Raw genomic sequence first — 18,275 nt, forward strand, 5'->3', positions numbered from 1 at the left:
TATTTTTTTTAGCTCACAGCAGGGACAGAGCTGTTATGTGACTGTTTTCTCCTGATCAAGCAGACCTACTTATAGTGTAGGTACTAGTCACTCTGTGTTGAACTGCCACACAGTTCATGCTGCGTATCCATGCAGTGGTTCACTAAAATGTTTCATATTCAGCTGGATTTATCTTTACACTTTTCTTAAATTCCTGGAATCACATTGAGTCATCTTCAGTGTCTGAAGCAAGGTGGGAAACAGATATTTACAAAGGGGACTGCTACAGCCCAAGAGAGTTCTCCCAGACACAAGGCGTTAAACTGCTTTTTGATCAGCTGCTTGTAGAAATGTACATTAAACTGTAAACCATGGTTCTTCGTGTAACAAGCTAATGAGCCTATCAGTTGCAGTCTAATTGCCTCTACCTCACTCTAAATTCTGCTGCACTAAAAAAGTCAAAGTCACATTCTAATCTGGTTAATCACATTCAGCTTTGAAGAGCACATAGTGGCTGTGTGTTAATTCAACTTCTCTCCCTGGCAATTTGTTTGATTGCCTGTTACTTGCAATCTGCACTAACTGAATAAATGTATTCTGCATCCTGATGGGAAGTTATGACTTTCTGTTAAGGTATTTTAATGTGGATGTTTTGCTTAGAAATCGGAGTAAGTTCTTCTCACCTTTTCATTCCTAATTACTTTCAGTAGGAAGGGTGAAGAGCAAGAGTGTTTTAACCCTTTGCAGAAGGTAATAAAGCAACAGAACAAAAGCAGTTTTTTAGCTAGTGAGTTAAAACCACACTTCACTTCGTGAAGGCTTCTTACTGGCATATGAGGAAATAATTAAATATGATACTACAGTAAGAAAACAGAATAGTAAATCCTTTTCTTCTTTCTCTCTACCTCCAGCAGTTTATATTATTTGTATTGTCAAAACCCAGACTTAGAACAGATCTTGTCTACTAAGCCTCACTTTTTTCTTTTTTTTTCATATATTTAACATGCATAAGCACGTGCGTGCACACTGAAACATGTCTACGTAGAGCTATGTAAAGCTTTCATAAAAAAGACTGAACATGTGCCAAATTACCTTCCAGCTTCCCACATCATTTTTCTGAACAAGACTGCAAGGCCACTGGCTATGTCCCATAAGCGCAAAACAATTGTTGCCAGCACATTTTTATTAACCCTGGATCTGGGTGATAATAAAGATATATTGTGATTTCACCTTTGAAATCCCCTGAATCTTAATAGAACTTTTTCTTGCTGTTCTGAATTTCAATGAGAAATACTCTGAATGTCATGGCCATGTTAAATATTTGTGAAATCCTTTTCGATTACTTTTGACATTTTAAAAATAACTAAGTGTTTTTATGGAAATATCTTTTTAAGTTAGCAGGAGAGAGATTAACTTTTAGTATAAGAAATGTTCGTCACATACGAGAGGTTATGCTTGGAAAATGTTAACATAAAAATTATTTATAAACAGAATTTAAAGTTGACTCTGAAATGTTTAGTTCAAATGCTTCGCAGAAGTGTGGATCAATTAATGATTCTTTACCAGATCAGCCTTTCTGAAAAGCAGATCCAGTCACCTGGGCTCTGAAAAAAATATTAGGAATTAAGATCTGGAGACTCAGAGTTTATAAATCCATAAAAAAAATCTAACTAGCAATGTCTGATTCCCAGCAGTCCACTCCAGCTGTGGAAGCCAGTCTCCTGCACTTCTTACAGAAGAAATAAGTTGTTTCAAGCAGTCTATGAGAACTGTTCTTGGTTCAGTTCTTCCCTTTCTTCACTGAACAAAGAGAAAACCAAGAGTTTCTTCCCCCAAGGGCACTTCCCTCAGGTTCCAGAGTGCTCCTATTGGATCCCTATTGGATGGGAACAAATCCTTTTCTTCTGATAGAGCCAAAATTCTAAGATCATCTGTGAACAATGCCATTTTCCACTTGCCGTTACAGAATCTCAGTACTAAAACTTCTATTTTATTCCTCTTCTGAAAAGGATTTGTTACTCATTATTTGCTAATTGTAGTCAGATGCTGGGGAAGATGTATTCAGTCTTCCTTGTTTGGTTGGTACTAACAGGCATTTTTCCTCTTCATTTCTTAAAAATATGTCTTTATACATTTCTGCATTTTCATCTGTATAGGGTCCAAACTGTAGTGCCCATCCTGTAAAAGCATTGACTTGGGTTTGATGACTTCTGATGCTCATTTGCTTTTTCTCCTTTTCCCATTATTAATTTCTTATGCTTTCACAGATGTTCTCCTCCCTTGTCCCACATTACCATTCAAAATCTGGCCTTTTAGATGACCTCGGCTTCAAAAAATTGCAAAACTGAGTCTTCAGCATTTTATCAGTCAAGGATTCTTTATTCCTTCAACTTCTTTAATTTTTTGTTGTTGTTGTTGCAAAAATATTATTCATCTCATAGAGTTCAGCACTTCTCTTATATTTACTAGGATATTTTTACAATTAGTCTCTCCTGCTTGATTTAACAGACAATATCAAAAATGCCGACTGCTTCACAGATATTTATTGTCTGAAATAAATCTACTTTTGTTGTGGTGGTGGTGTTGTTCTTGTTTTTTTACTGGTTTAATGCATTACCGGAGGACACAGAATTAAATGCCTTCATGTTTCCAGAAAATGTCAGTTAGTTCAGATAGGGACTGCAGTTCCTTCATTCTTCCTCTAAAAATGTGTTATTAAGTCAATTTACTTCTGTTATTGTATTCTGTTCCTTGATCACTTTAAGCCAAGCCATGTGGTTCAGATCTGTTCAGTGCTGAATTCTGGTTCCACAAAACCAATCACAAATGTGCTGACCCATGTGAAAGCCACTTGAAAGATTTTATTAGGCATTAAGAGTCCTGCCTTGCATTTTTTAAATCTTTAGCTAAGATTATAAATTGAACAGCTCCAAAAGGTTAGTGAATGAAAAAGATAGAGTTTTAGAGGTAGAAAAAGACATAAAGGTCTTAAAGTGAGTGGAAAAGTTCAATAGGAAAAGTGTGATAGAAGATGTTCTAAAACAGTTAATAAAGCGCAATCTCTGTCACTGCAGAGGAAATGGAAAGGAGTTGGAGAATCAACCTCTGCCGTACTCTATTCAGATTATTAGGAGCACATTGGAATGCTTTTTGGCTGCAGATGGTTTGCAAGGAGGACTGCTGCTTTGCTGGGAATATGGGCAATGCATTAAAAAATGGTGTGAAATCAGTCTTGGTGTACCATAAGGGGGTAAAAGCAATTATTAGTGTACAAGAAAGAAGTGAATTGACCAATTACCCAATTGTGACTATTAATTACATGGACCTGAAACTTGCAGAAGTTGTTGCAAACTGTGCCAGTGTATCAGCAGCTTTTGATTTTGTGTGGTGTGAAGTCAGACTGCAAGCAGAAACTGTTCTAATTACATTTGTTCTCCTGTGTTATGTTTTGTTTAGGTTGACCTACTTGTCCCTACAAAAGTCACTGGCATAATTACTCAAGGAGCTAAAGATTTTGGTCATGTCCAGTTTGTGGGATCCTACAAGCTTGCCTACAGTAATGATGGGGAGCACTGGATCATATACCAGGATGAAAAACAAAAGAAGGACAAGGTAAAAGAAAGAGAAAACTGATATTTCAGTTGCGCAGAGAAGACTATACCTGTAGTAAATACCTGCAGTGCTGGTAGCCAGTAGTCTATTGTATGCGGCTTGTTTTGTGGGGTTCCTATGCATAGGGTCCTACAGATAAAAGTGAAGGTGAATAAAAAAGAGTAATATAAAACAATGACATTCACAGGGCAGTAATACCATATCTATCTGTGCAGTACACCTGATTTAATGTTGTTAAATATGGAACATAAAACTTTACAGTTCTTCCTGTTTTCAAATTATTTCTTCCTTTAACTCTAGAGGAGAAAGTATATAAATAGCAGTTTATTTGTATATTTCAAAACGGTGTCTCAGTTCATATTTTGTAAGTATTCACTATTTTCTGTAATTTTCTGTACACATCTTTAATTTACCTCATTACCTAGCCATTTTTAATTTATTTTTTTTTAATGGAAATTATTCACTCTAGGGTTTGAAATACCCAATGGAAAGATTATTTTTATTATACTATTATAAGAATACAAAACATAAAAAGTTTCAGAAGTTCCCTAGCAAATGTTTAATGAGAGGTATAAAGAAGGTGTAGATTTAATGATTGATTTACCTAGAAGCAGTTAACTTGTTATTTAGGGTATTATTCACTGTATATTTCCTTCATTCTGCGTAACATTTTTATACTGCAAAGATCTGAATGCATATGCATTGCTTAAGGGAAACATTAAGAATGCTGGCAAAATGTGAATTATTTATTAACTATCTTAGTGGGATTATGTCTGATTGAATTGAAAGTTATATTACTAAAAATACCAGATGGGACTAATATGCCTGATGTGTATGTCCCAAATCTTGAGGTTTTAGCATCTGTATTCAGGGTATTAAGTGTTGCCACTTTCACAGTAAGGCCCCCTTATGGTGTCAAAGCCTGGGGCCCCCAGCACAGGAATGATACAGAGCTGTTGGAGCAGATCCAGAGAAGAGCCATACCGATGATGAAAGTGCTGGAGTGCTTCTCCTGTGAAGAAAGATTGAGGGAGATGGGATTGTTCATCCAGGAGAATGCTCCAAGGAGACCTCAGTGTGGCCTTCCAGCACTTGAAGAGAGCTTATAAGCAGGAGGGGCTTGATTTTTTAAACAGTTTGGTTGTGATAGAACAAGGGGGAATGGCTAAAACCAAACCAGGAGAGGTTTAGGTTAGATGTTAGAAAGAAATTTTTTATTCAGAAGGTGGCGGGGCCCTGGCACAGCTGCCCAGAGAAGCTGAGGATGCTCCATCCCTGGAGGCACCCAGGACCAGGTTGGATGAGGCTCTATTGTAACTTGACATAGTGAGTGGCAACCCTGTCCGCAGCAGGCAATTGGAACTAGATTATCTTTAAGGTCCGTTCCAAGCTAAACCATTCTGTGAGTCTGATTCTGTGAAATGAACACTCCTTAAACAGTGGAAGGTATCCTACGTTATTGGATTAAGTATGTTTATAACTGCATATGTATGCATAGAAATGTTGTATTAGTAAGAAGATTGTTATCAAAAGATGACACTGTCAACTCAAAGAGCCAAGCTGCATTTCACTGTTGTTCAATCCTGCAAAGGGATTTTTCCCCATCAAATTCTAAAGGTTTTTAAAGAGGAAAAACTATTATTTTAGCCATCCACTTGAGAGGGTCCTGACACCTATGATTATGGAAGTGTCTAGTATAATTGGTTGTCATATAAAAATTGGAAAGAAACAAATCACCTTTTGAAGACGTACTGTAAATACATTCAACATAAATGACAGATAGGCACTTCAGCACTTCATACACATCCCATTTTAAATCTCTGACATTTAAAAGCAGAGGAATCAGCTGTGAAAGAAATGTCTTCTCCAAGCCGAACGTCATATAGCAAACTGTTGCATTCATTTTATTGAAAAAGAAAACACACGTTCCAATCCCTGGAGAGAAGCACAGTAACAGTCACAAGGAAATCTAGAAAGAAATGCAGTCTCACTTAACAGCACTGTTCCAGACTACACTTGTTTATAACATTTGCCAAGGCAATTACATTCTTTTTACTTTCATCATCAGGTGGACTGCTAATTGCTATATGCACAGTCCTCTACGAACAATGGAAAACTCTTAATCATTGTCATATTAAAACATCTCCTGTCCCATATTAATTTACATCCCAAAGAATAAAATAGATGCATCTTATTCTTTAACAAATCAAGAGCAAATAAAGGCAGAATGTGATCAGATACACTTTGCTCAAAATTAGAAATTATATCTTCTGAATTTAAATTTGTACAAAATAAACAGGATCAGTAGGCAAGAGTCTAGACTTCAGCCTTTTGATCCACAAACATTAAACAAGCATTTTCACTATTTTAAATTTCTTCTAGATAGGAAAAGTTACCCAGAGTCTGACATTCGAAAAATGCTAGCTGTCAGTCAATGAGCTTGGCATAACCTCATGGGAAATAGGACTGGAAAAGATCTCAACTGATCACATGGTACCTCTTGACCTATGAAGGGACTGTTCTTCTACCCATCACTTTGGGGTCTTCTACACAGAAAATGGAATTCAGTAAACCCAGAGGCCCTGATTGTCATCTTAGGAGTAGGTGCAAATAGTTCTTTGTTATTTGAATGAGAGTTAAAAACAGCTACTTTAAAAAGTCAAAGCAGTAATTAAATTCATTTTAATGCTTATACTGTAAACCATTCTTCTAATATGTTCATAGAAGTAGCCGGTTGATGAAAATTTTGCGATATAAGCAGTCTACCCCAGGGCTTAAATATCCATAAAGATAGAAAGGTTGTTTTTTCCTATTACTGCAATAATACTGTGTTGTACTCAGTTTGTTTTTGTTGATGCATGCTAACAATTCTTCTCAGCTTATTCTGGGGAAAAATAATCTTCATTGTTTCAGTCTTTCAGTCTTTCCTTATACAGTCTGTTTGCTCAGCATCAGATCATTCTTTTGGATCCTGCTTGGACCACCCCTTCCTGAAGCTGGTTTCCCAAACTTGAAGTGTTTCTACTGATAGTCACTAATATTGAGCAGAAATATTATGTAATATGTTTTACAGGAGATAGTCTTATTATAATCCCTATACATTTTTTTCCTTTTCTTGGAACAGTGCATTGTTATTCCCTCAGATATATTTACAATCCATGCTAATTCGTGTGATCTTTAGCACAGAATTAGTGCCAGCTCCATCATTCCCCACATTGTACTTCTGACATTGGTTATGAATTCCTAAGGTTTGGCTTTGTACATTATTAAATTGCAGCATGGATCCTATATGCATTTCTCCAATTTGTCAAGACCATTCTAAATTTTGATTCTGCTTCCCAAGATGGAAGAATCTTCTGCATTTTTAACAACCTATCAGATTTCCATCATCCATTTCATTACTGAGAGCATATAAGTTATCTTTGTCTCAAGGCACAGAACATTGCTCAGTAAAATCTTTTAGTTTTACATACAGCCCTTTGTCGCCACTCCAGCCCAGGATGCCTTAGTGCAGTGTGCTCTCATGGGGTTTGCCCACAGGCTGTGTACCACAGTAATACTGGGTGTTCTCTGACCCGCTCCTTTGTCTATAATTTGCAGCAGAGTGGCACAAGAATGCAAATGAAAAATGAAAATGACCAAAAAAAAAGCAATTCCACAGAGAGCAGAAGAGAAGCATCATCATTTGTCCTACCTAGTAGCTGTATCCCTGCACAAAAGCCACAACAATTTTCTTTGCTCGTGTGAAGATTTGAGGTTTGGCTCAAAATGGAAGAACATTTTAGAAGATACTATGTTTACACAGCAAAGTGAAACTCTCTTTGAAAGGTTTCCTTTGTCCCCTGAAGATACAGAAAGGAGATAAAAGTAAACACTAGCAACTATCAACAGCAGCAAGCATAAATTATTCATAATTTACCCTAATTCATCCTATTTATTGTGTGAAATGATTTTTTAAGAGAAGAACAGAATAAATAGATTTCTGATTACCTCCACAGGTAATCTACCCATCCCGGTAATCTTTGTCCAATAATTTAAGGGAAAGATATTTCCAAAAACACTAAGGGGAAGGAAGAGAGTATAAAAGAAAAATAACTTGTTTTAAAGTTCTGACAAGTGCATCATTATCATTTTACTGTGACAAAGCATCTCAAGTGCAGAAATTACAGATTTATTTCTGACTGTAGTAAGGATTTGAGGATGAATATTGTGACTTTAAAACACAGAAATAGGAACTGAGAGGTTAATCCTAAACTACCCACTGGTAGCACTTTACAGGATGAATTCTAACATATCAGTTGGTCTTAATGAATTCCTAAAGCTATTCACTTCTCCCTTTTTTCCATATGTGTGCAATCATCTTACAGAGAGGGAAAAAAAAAAAAAAAACACTAATATCTTGTATTCACAGATGCTATCTGCATCCTGTATCTTTGATAAATCTGCAACAAATAAGTTAGCTGTTTCAAACAGAAGAAAATGTGGTATTCAGTTTTCTTTGCACAGCTCCTACTGGAAATGATGATCCAAAAACAGGTGCCTGCAGCTCCTGATTGGCTTCTGCTTTTTCAGCTGCTTTCATCTGAGTTCACAGCTATGCTAAGGTTCTATGAAGGCAGAGTAAAAGGTACTAGGGAAAAAAAATTAAAGTGAAAAAAAATGTTTCTTCAAGTAACAATGCTTTTCTCATTCATTTTGAATAGTTTGAATCAGATCCATGAAAAATAAGAATACTTTTCCTGTTCTCTTCAAGACACAAAGAGAAACTTACATTGCTGGTTGGCTAGTTGGAAGAAACTACATTTTAGAAAAAGGACCAGAGCCAATAGCTATCTTGTTTTTCTCAACTAGAGGTCAGTAGCTCACTATGCCTCCAGTGCTAAGGAGATCTAAACCAAATTTGACCTTTTTTTAATCACATTCCAAATGTGATTTATAAATTACATGGCATGCTGTAGGTAACTCAAGGCCAACTGTGGTGTCAAATGGCATTTTACAGGCTGATTTCTGAAATGAAAGAACATAAGAAAGTAACCTGAAGGAGTCTAGCAAGTTGCATATTGTCAGTTATTATTAGCTAAGAGACATGCAATTAACTGCAGATAGACAGTGTCTCCTGTGCAAATGGCCAATGGATTTCTGTACAAATTGAAGAACTAGTTATAAGCTATGTGCTTTGTATATCTAGTTAATTGCTATAGCAACAGAAGGCAGAAACATACGTTTAAGTGAAAAGTTAGATTGTCAGGTGGAAAATCTTTCTGCCAGACATTGCTAATGTTTTATCTTTCTGATGTTTAATTATAATAATACCTGATTTACACTGATTGATCCAGTTCATACATATAACCCACATCACTGTCATAGTTAAACATCATTTTTTATATTATTGTTTAAGTGATTGCTGCAATGGGGAAATCACAACATTCTAATAGAGACTTTATGTCCCTTTGAAGGATGCTGAAGGGACAGGGTATAATAGTAGGAGACAGTGGTTTTCTTGATTCCGGTTGGTGACTGGGACCTGGGTAGATGAAGGGAAATGTATCAGTTGAATGAATGGCTGCATGTATGGTGTCACACACAGCTTTTGGCGTTCTGTGATCTTGGATGCATCTTCAAGGTCAGTGGCCTAGATGAAGTGCCTCTACACCGGAGCATGGAGTATGGAAAATAAACAGAAGATGGAAGCCATGGTTCAACTAGAAAACTATGATTTAATTCCTAGCACAGAAACATAGTGGGATGAATCGTACAACTGGAATTCCACAATCAAATTCTAAAAGCTTTTTAGAAGGGATAGGCAGTGCAGGAGGGGCATTGCCCTCTAAGTTAAGAAGTGGATAGGCTGTGAAGAATTGCCTCTGAGGAACATCCATAGTCATGTGGATTAAAATTAGGGATCAGATCAGTGAAGGTCATCCAATGGTTGGGGTCTATGGCAGGCTGTCTGATCAAGAGCAGCCTACTCATGAGGCATTCTTGCTTCAGTTACAAGAAGTATTGTGCTTACAGGCCCTCACTTTGGTGGGGGATTTCTAACATCTGGATATCTGGAAAGCAACATGGCAGGCTGGAAACAATCCAGGAGACTCCTGGAGTCTGCTGAGGATGACTTCCTGGTCCAGGTATTGGACGGAACAACCAAAAGTGAAGCTTTACTGGTGCTCATCAAGGCAGTCTGGGTTGTAACATCCATCCTCTGTTTGAGTTTGTGATCTCAAGTAATGTGGACCTGGCAAAAAAGCAAAGTCGGGTCACTGAACTTCAGGCTATGCAAGGAGTTATTGGATGAGATCTCCTGGCAAACTGTCCTTCGGAACAAAGGACCAGAACAAAGCTGGCAGCTCTTTAAGGCCACCTTTCTGAGAGCACAAGAGCTCTCAATCCTCCAGCATAAGAAATCAAGCAGAAGAGATAGGAAACCAACATGGTTGAGCAAGGACTTGCTAGTTGAACTGAGGGATAAGATGGAAATGCACAAGCAGAACAGAAGAAGTGTGGCCTGGGAAGAATAGAGGAATGCCATCTGGACACACAGGGATGAGATCAGAAATGGCAAGGCACAGATGGAATTGAACCCTGTGAGAATGTGAAAAATAAGAAAAAGGAATTCTACTGGTATATTGCCCAGTGAGGAAAGGTGAAGGAGAGTGTACCTCCATGATAAATATGAAGGGAGAAATGGCAACAGTGGACTTGGAGACGGTTCAAGTACTCAGCAACTTCTCAGCAAGTTCTCAGTACTTCTTTGCCTGTGTCTTCACTGGCAGTCAGACTTCTCATGTCTCTCACTTCTCAAACCTTCATGTGGGCTTTGGGGGAGCAAAATCCCTCCAACTGTAAGCAAATATCAAGTTCAAGGGCATCTGATAAGACTGATTATATACAGGTCTGTGGGGCCAGATGTCATGCATCCTAGTGTCTTGAAGGAACTGGCTGATGTAGTTGTTGAGCCACTCTCCAAAAAGTTGTGGCTGTCAATTGAAGTTCTCAGTGACTGGAAAAAGAGAAACATCACTCCCATTTTAAGGAAGACCTGAGGAACTGTAGGCCAGTGAGTCTCACCTCTGTGCCTGGGAAGATCATAGAATGGATCCTCCTGGCAGTTCCATTAAGGCACATGCATGACAAGGAGGTGATCTGTGACAACCAGTACGGCTTCTCCAAAGGTAGATTGTGCCTGACCAATCTAGTGGCCTTCTATGATGGAGTGATGGCATCAGTACAAAAAGGAAGGGCAAATGATGTCATCTACCAGAATTTCTTCAAGACCTCTGATATGCTTTCATATCATATTCTTATATCTAAATTGGAAAGATATGAACTTGAAGAGTGGATTATTGAGTGGATAAGGAATTGGTTGGGTAGCTGCAGCAAGAGGATTGTGATTAGTGGCTCTATGTCCAGGTGGAAGCTGCTGACAAGTGGCATCCATCAGAGGTTCATCTTGGGACCAGTGCTCTTCAGAATCTGTATCAGTGACCTGGATAGTGGGGTTGAGTATACCCTCAGCAAGCTTGCTGATGATATTGAGCTGAATGGTGGTTATAATGGAAGGAATGCAACTCAAAGAGACCAGGACAAGCTTGAAAAGTGGGCCAGCGAGAACCTAATGACATCAACAAGGCCAAGTGAAAGGCACAATGCTTAGGGCAATCTCAGTATACTAAATGGGAGAAGCGCTCATTGAGAGCAGACCTGTAGAGAAGGACTTGGGTATTTTGGTGGATAGAAGTTTGATGTGATCCAGTAATGTGTGCCTGCAGCCAAGAAGGTCAGCTGTATCCTGGGCTGCATCAAAAGAGGGATGGCAGCGGGATGAGGGAGGAGATTGTCCCTCCTCTACTCTGCCCACGTGAGGTCCCACCTGGAGTACTGCATCCAGGCCTGGGGCCCCCAGCACAAAAAAGATGTAGAGCTGTTGGAGTGGATTCCAGAGGAGGCCACAAAGATGATCAGAGAGCTGGAATGCATCACCTAGGAAGAAAGATTGAGGGAGCTAAGTTTGTTCAATTGGAGAAGAGAACGCTCCAGGGAGACCTCATTACAGCCTCACAGCGTTTAAAGGGAGCTTATAAACAAGAGACAGATTGACTTTTTATATGGGCTGATATTGATAGGACAAGGGGAAATGGTTTCAGACTAAAGGAGGAGATGGAGAATTAGGTGTTTAGAGTAAATTCTTTCCACAGAGGGTGGAGAGACACTGGCACAGGCTGCCCAGAGTTGTGAATGCCCCATCCCTGGAGATGTTCAAGGCCAGGTTGGATGGGGCCCTGGGCAGCCTCATCTGGTGAATGGTGTCCCTGCCTACAGCAGCAGGATTGCAACTAGATGATCCTTAAGGTCCCCTCCAATACAACCTTTCTATAATTCTAAGATAATATTATTATTATTTAGTATTCCTGTTAAAAATAATATATTTTAACCTTATACTAACTTTTTTTTAAATTTCACTGTAAAAAATTCAACTATTTTACTTGAAATTTTTCATCAGGCAGTTAGATTTCATTGGTCTTTGTCTGATACCATGTAAAAGGAGAGTAGAAATTTTATTTACAACACAGAATCTGCACTTCATTTTTTCTGTGTGGTGTAGATAGTGTTGTGCTTTCCTGCTATTTTGCCTGAAGGAACTTGACTGATGATAAGGCTTGCACAAACCAAAACAGCTCTGTTGAGTATAAACAACATACATCAATATATTGACCTTGTGTAACATCAGGGCAAAGTTTCAACACTGTGTCTTGCCTCCCAGGGTCCCATTGCTTGTTTGTCTAACTTCTTCAAGCCCTCAACCTAGGTTCTCCCCTGATTTAAATTACAGGTGGTTCCTATTGCCCTCAGCTGAGCTGAAGTGAATTTCTGTAAACATTTCTGAAGGGCAGTTGTTCTTCAGAATACCTCTTTTCTTGCTTGGCTTTGAACTTTCTGTCATAAACTACTTACAAACTATGTGCAGTGGAGTGAATTCTCATTTCAGGGACATGAGGATATATATCAAGTAGAAAAATAGCAAGAATGTGTTAATACACTTTACAAATTTAGAAGCTTTACATGCCTGGTATCTATTCAGAACTTGAGGAAATATAAATATCACACTTTATGTCATTTTATTCATAGAAATACAGAGCCATAGAATTACTTGAGTTGGAAGAGATCCTTAAAGGCCATCTTGTTCGACTCCCCTGCAATGAACAGGGACACCACCCACTAAACCTTCTTCTCCGTATCCACTCTAAATATTCCCTTTTAGTTTGAAACCATTTCCCCTTGTCCTGTCACAATTGTTGATAAAGAAGTCTGTCCCCTTCTTTCTTATAACCCCTTCAAATACTGAAAGGTCTCTGCAAGGTCTTCCTGGAGCATTCCCAACTCTCTGAGCCTGTCCTCATAGAGGAGATGTTTCATCTCTTGGATTATTTTTGAGGCCTATGTCTGGACATAGTCCAACAGGTCAATGTTGCTCCTGTACTAAAGACTTCACATCTGGATGCAGTACTCCAAGTGAGGTCTCACCAGTGCTGAGTAGGAGGAGCAGGATCACCTCCTTCACTCTGCTGATCATGCTTCTTTTGATACAGCCCAGGTGCAGTTGGCTTCCTGAGCTGTGAGGGCACACTGCTGGTTCATGATCATTGCAATCCACCAGTACCCCCGCATCTTTTCCAGCAGCACTATGCTCTATCTTTACATTGCCCAGCTTGTACTGACAGTGGGGGTTGCCAAATCTCAGGTACAAGACTTTGCACTTGTTTTTGTTGAACCTCATGAGGTTCACGTGGACCCACTGCTCAGCCTGTCTAGATTTCTCTGGATGACATCCTATCCCCTCGGTGTGTTGACCATACCACACAGCATGGTGTCATTCACAAATTTGCTGACAGTGCACTCAACCCCACTATCAGTATCATTGATGAAGAAATTAAAATGTGTTAATTGCAACAGTCACCCCTGAGGTACACCACACCATTTGTCACTGTTCTCCATCCAGACATTGAGACATTGACCGCCATCATAAAAAGCCACTAGGTTGGTCAGGCAGGAATTGCCCTTTGTGAAGCTATGCTGGTATGCTGGTTGTCTGGGATCACCTCCTTGTCTTCCATGGGCCTTAGCATAGCTTCCAGCAAGATCTGCTCCATCATCTTCCCCAGCACAAAGGTGAGGCTGGCAAAGAGACTTTCTGAATACCAACTGAAAAGGAAGAATGTCTTTTTTTCCCTCTACATCACTACATAAGCACAGGTGCATGAACATATCTGTTTGAACACGTATCCATTTATATTTAAAAAGCCTGCCCCATCTTTTATAGTGAAAAGCATCTTCCAATTGTGAATTGTTCTAAAGTACAACAAGACACCTATAAACAGCAGTTCCCTTTCTGCTAAGAAATCAGAACATCTTTCACCATCTTTGACCTAATATCATTCACTTGTAGCTTTGTAGCTCTTCATAGTGAAAAGAAATACTTCACCAAGCAAGAACAAAAATTTTCAACACGAGTAAATGGATTGTTCAGATCGGCAAATTTCACTCTCGCTTGAACAAGTATTTTTCAGTGGATGACAATAAAGAAATAATATGCTTCTGAAAGAAGGAAATAGAACTATAAAAAATATTTTTCATTCAGCTTTCTTTTATACTTGAAATGAATAGCTCCCCTTTGTTTGTCATACTTATGAGATGTAATGCACTGAAGCAAACTCCAAATGGAAGCTAGATCTAATTACTCTTTTTAAATAGTCTGCTCCTAATATTATATTCAGGTTGGACGTTAGCAAATACCACTTCTCCAAAAGAGTGGACAGGCACTGGAATGGGCTGCCCAGAGGTGATAGAGTCACTGACCCTGGAGGTGTTCAAGGAACGTTTAGATGTTTTGTTGAGGGACATGGTTTAGTGAGAACTGTTGGTGATAGGCAGATGATTGGACTGGATGATCTTGTAGGTATTATCCAACCTTGGTGGTTCAGTGATTCTGTGATTTTATGAGCAGGATTAACTGCTCCAAGAACCTGTTTAAAATACGCTGGACAAAAAATATGGTTAACATTCAACAGACGGTATAGTGACTTCATCATCTGAGAATTTGATGTTAAAGTCTCAGCTCTTTGCTATTATCCCAAATAGCAGGAACCAATAATGCTATGGCCAATGCAGACTTTCCATGTAATTTCAGTTTCTCTAAGACGTGAGATCGAGAAATATTCTCTGCGGAGAATCAGTCTCCCTGAATTTTCAAATATCTGCGTTATCCACTGACACAATGCAACAAATAATTCTACCCTCTGCCCCCACCTGTTAATTAGTCCTGTGGATGTGCCCTGAAACCTGCTTTAAAGCTCCACATTTACAGCAAGCATTGGTTATATTAAATAAAATTTTCCCAAGCTATTCTTCGTTAGATAGTTATTCTAAATTATCTTGTCATAAAACATACAACACTTCTCTTTTTAAAATATGAATCAATTTACATTGTCATAATTTGGATATGTTGCTTAGGGCATAAAACGCTTAGTTCTAATGAAAAATCTCAGTGAGTATTTAAAGGCAAGACAACCACATAGCTTGCTTGACACAGCTATAAGCAAGACTTGTTTATATTTCAGAATTTTTTTTTTTTTTTTTCAGAGAATATCATTATGTATGTATTTTCTACAGTTGTGTTCTTTTTTTGCAAACTGGTCATAAATTATCATACATAAAAGCACACACATACATTTTCTACTTTTTTTTTATTTTAAAAGCAGCTGTAAAATACTGAGATACAGAGGAGCTACATATGTATGTGGGGAATATGTACGTGTAAACTTGCTGAAGCTTCTGAGTAAAAGTTTTAGTAACTTACACCTTTTAAGTATGCAGCCTGACATAAACAGATATTTTCAATATAAAAATAAAAATAAAAACTAGGAGCTTCAATCCACTTTAACATACACAGGTACCTGGTGATTGAGGAGCTGCCCTGTTGTGTGAGGCGCCAGGGAGCAAACATCCTCCAGCAAATGTCTGGAGGAGAAAAAAATCATAGGGCCTTCCCTGCTGCATCTTCCTAGTTTCCTGCACTCTTCTACCTACATGTTCTATAGTCCTTGGCTGATCCTACCCCTAACAGTTTATCTCACTTTACTAATAACTAAATATTGCGAGAAAGGGTACCACAGTTTAATTACACAGTGTGTGAAGCAGCATGACCATTAGGTGACTCATTCATTTCATTCTCCAGGGCCATTGCAGTGTTGTCTGTGACTGATCTCCTTGCCATTTATGATGCTATAGACATCTTATCATACCTCCTCCTTTCTCCCAAGTTTCTTGACTCCATTAGTGAGCTTAAGCTGAGGTAAAATGAAGAATGAAAAATTCTGTAGTAAATTATCTATCCCTGGAGGTTTTCAAGAAAAGAGTAGATATGGCACTGTGGGACATGGTTTAATGGGCATGGTGGCGTTGGGTTGATGGTTGAACTTGATGAGTCTGGTGGTCTTATCCAACCTGAATGATTGTATGATTCTAAATTTGTCACTGGTGTACAGCAACACATCTAGTATATTTGGTCATGGAATGTTATATTTCATGCTGGTCGCATTTAGCTCCTCTAGCTATTTGATAAACCTGTTTCCCTAAAATCTTTGTTCTGTCCTAGCAATTTTAATTTCCTGAGACTGTATCTTGAATTTTGAAGGACAGTAAATTTTACATTTACTTAAATTAGTATCTGAAACAGATGAGTTCAATTTCAGGTACTGATGACATTGTGAGTTTATATACACTTTTCCGGCTCTAAGAAAAAATGGTATAATCCAACCTTGTATGTCTGTATTTGTTGCTTAGTTTGCATCAGATATTTTCACTTACTTTGCACAGATGCGGGTGGGTATGGATAGTGAGTAGATGGGTTCTTCTGGTAAACAAAGACTTCTTTTGTTCTAAGTCTTAGTCCAAATGCTATTTCTGAGATGTCTTCCACAGGAAAAATGAAATAGAGAATAAAAGAATTCTCCAGTAGCTCTGCAGCAGAAATTGTGGCTCTGCATTGCTTAGTGTCTGAATTGGTAAAAAAATACCAACAGAGAAATTGCATGCATGTGCAAGAAATCAAAGGGAAGAATCATTTGTTCTAAGCTTTCTTTGCTGCAGATTGTGCCTTGCCAATTTTAATGAGTTTGCTTCCTTTTACTGTACGCTGTATTGATACAAATGATACTCAAATTCAGATGAAATCTTAGCCAAGTTCTAGCTAATTTATGTAATCAAGACTAGACTATACTTGGACAACAAGCAACTTTTCCTGACAAAAATCTTTCCTTTTTTTTTCCTTTGAGTCACAGCACTGTGTTTCTGTGGCCAGTCTGTCTGCAGTTTTATCTGTTTATCTTAACTGCTGAGAGCTTGAATGCTCCCCTCTCTGTATGCTGAGGTTCCAGGCAAGGAAGGAAATATATCACTTGTGGAAGAGCATCACTTGTGGAGCATATATGTTTTCTTGAAAATGCCAAACTGATAGCACTTGAGAGAAGCTTAAGGACTAAAATAGTAGTTTAGTCTCTTCTGAATTCAACCTCTGACATTTTTCCTAAGAACTTCAAAGATGTTTTTCATTCTGTGCTAATTCCGTCACATAAGCACTTGTTCTGGAGTTTCATACTCCTTTTGTGCTTGATGCAAATGAAAATCACTCATTTGAAGCCAAAAGACATCAAATACTGTTTTTGTAAATGAAAAGACATTGGAAGACATTGAAGATTACCCATATAAACCAAAAATATCTCAGGAGGGTAATCTGACCATTTTGCTGAAAAAGAAATGCTATGTCCTTTGAATTTGAATCATGACTCTCAGGAGAAAAAATTGTTCTAACACAGACCACAGTTTTGGAACTCACTGATATATTGACTAACACATTCCATTGGAAATAATGTCTTTACATGCATTAGACTGTGTTAAGATATTTTTAATTGGATCACAAACTGCCTACCAATGCTATTAATGCTTATGGTAACATTTTTCAACGGAATATGAGAGTGTCCTTTATAGTCACTAACTTTATCACAGCTTATGCGATGGCATCCAAGCTGCATTGGTGAGTAAGTATCCTTCTAATGGTACTTCATCCAAAACAGTAACAGAATCTCCCAGGATTAACTTGACATGATGCAAATGCTGAGTAAAAAGGCAGTTAATTTTTAAAATGTTAATGGTGATTTGAACTGTGGGCTGAATCTGCAACATTGAATCCTCAGGTCTTAGCAGGGCATGCAGGTCCAGAACCCACACAGACCCTGAGTCACATGTATAGGGTCCTTTCTTCAGCTCCACAGATTTCAGGGTTTTTCTGTCTGCTGTGTGGAGTCTCAGGCTCTTCACTCATTTTGTCACTTCCTTTTGGATCCCACTGATGTCAGTTCTTGACATTGCTTTTCGGTTTCAGGTATCTGATGTTTTAATAAGACATTGCTCCCTTCTGTCTGAGAAATAACACTGTGTCCTTCATTAAGGAGGAATGCCATTTTGCCCTATGATGGAGCCAGTATTTGTCAGACATCTTATAAAACCCTAGTCCATGGAGCACCTTGATAAATAAGTAAAACAGTGTGTGTAGAAGAGTAGTCCTCCCTGAACCCAGCAGGCGTCACATGTGAAGGAATATCTCTCTTGGAGCTTTCCTAACTCAGTCA

The 18,275-nt window shown here is 38.4% G+C and overlaps 1 protein-coding gene across 3 annotated transcripts in view; it reads left to right on the plus strand.

Moving 5' to 3' along the window:
* Positions 1 to 18,275, plus strand: part of EDIL3 (EGF like repeats and discoidin domains 3) — a 276,166-nt gene that overhangs the window by 253,828 nt on the left and 4,063 nt on the right. For all 3 annotated transcript variants that reach the window (XM_424906.8, XM_004949448.5, XM_040656156.2), the window contains one exon: positions 3,436 to 3,591. In XM_424906.8, the coding sequence (XP_424906.3) occupies positions 3,436 to 3,591 (156 nt within the window). The remainder of the gene's footprint in view (positions 1 to 3,435; positions 3,592 to 18,275) is intronic.

This window comes from Gallus gallus, chromosome Z (genome assembly GCF_016699485.2).
Source record: "Gallus gallus isolate bGalGal1 chromosome Z, bGalGal1.mat.broiler.GRCg7b, whole genome shotgun sequence".
NCBI lineage: Eukaryota > Metazoa > Chordata > Aves > Galliformes > Phasianidae > Gallus > Gallus gallus.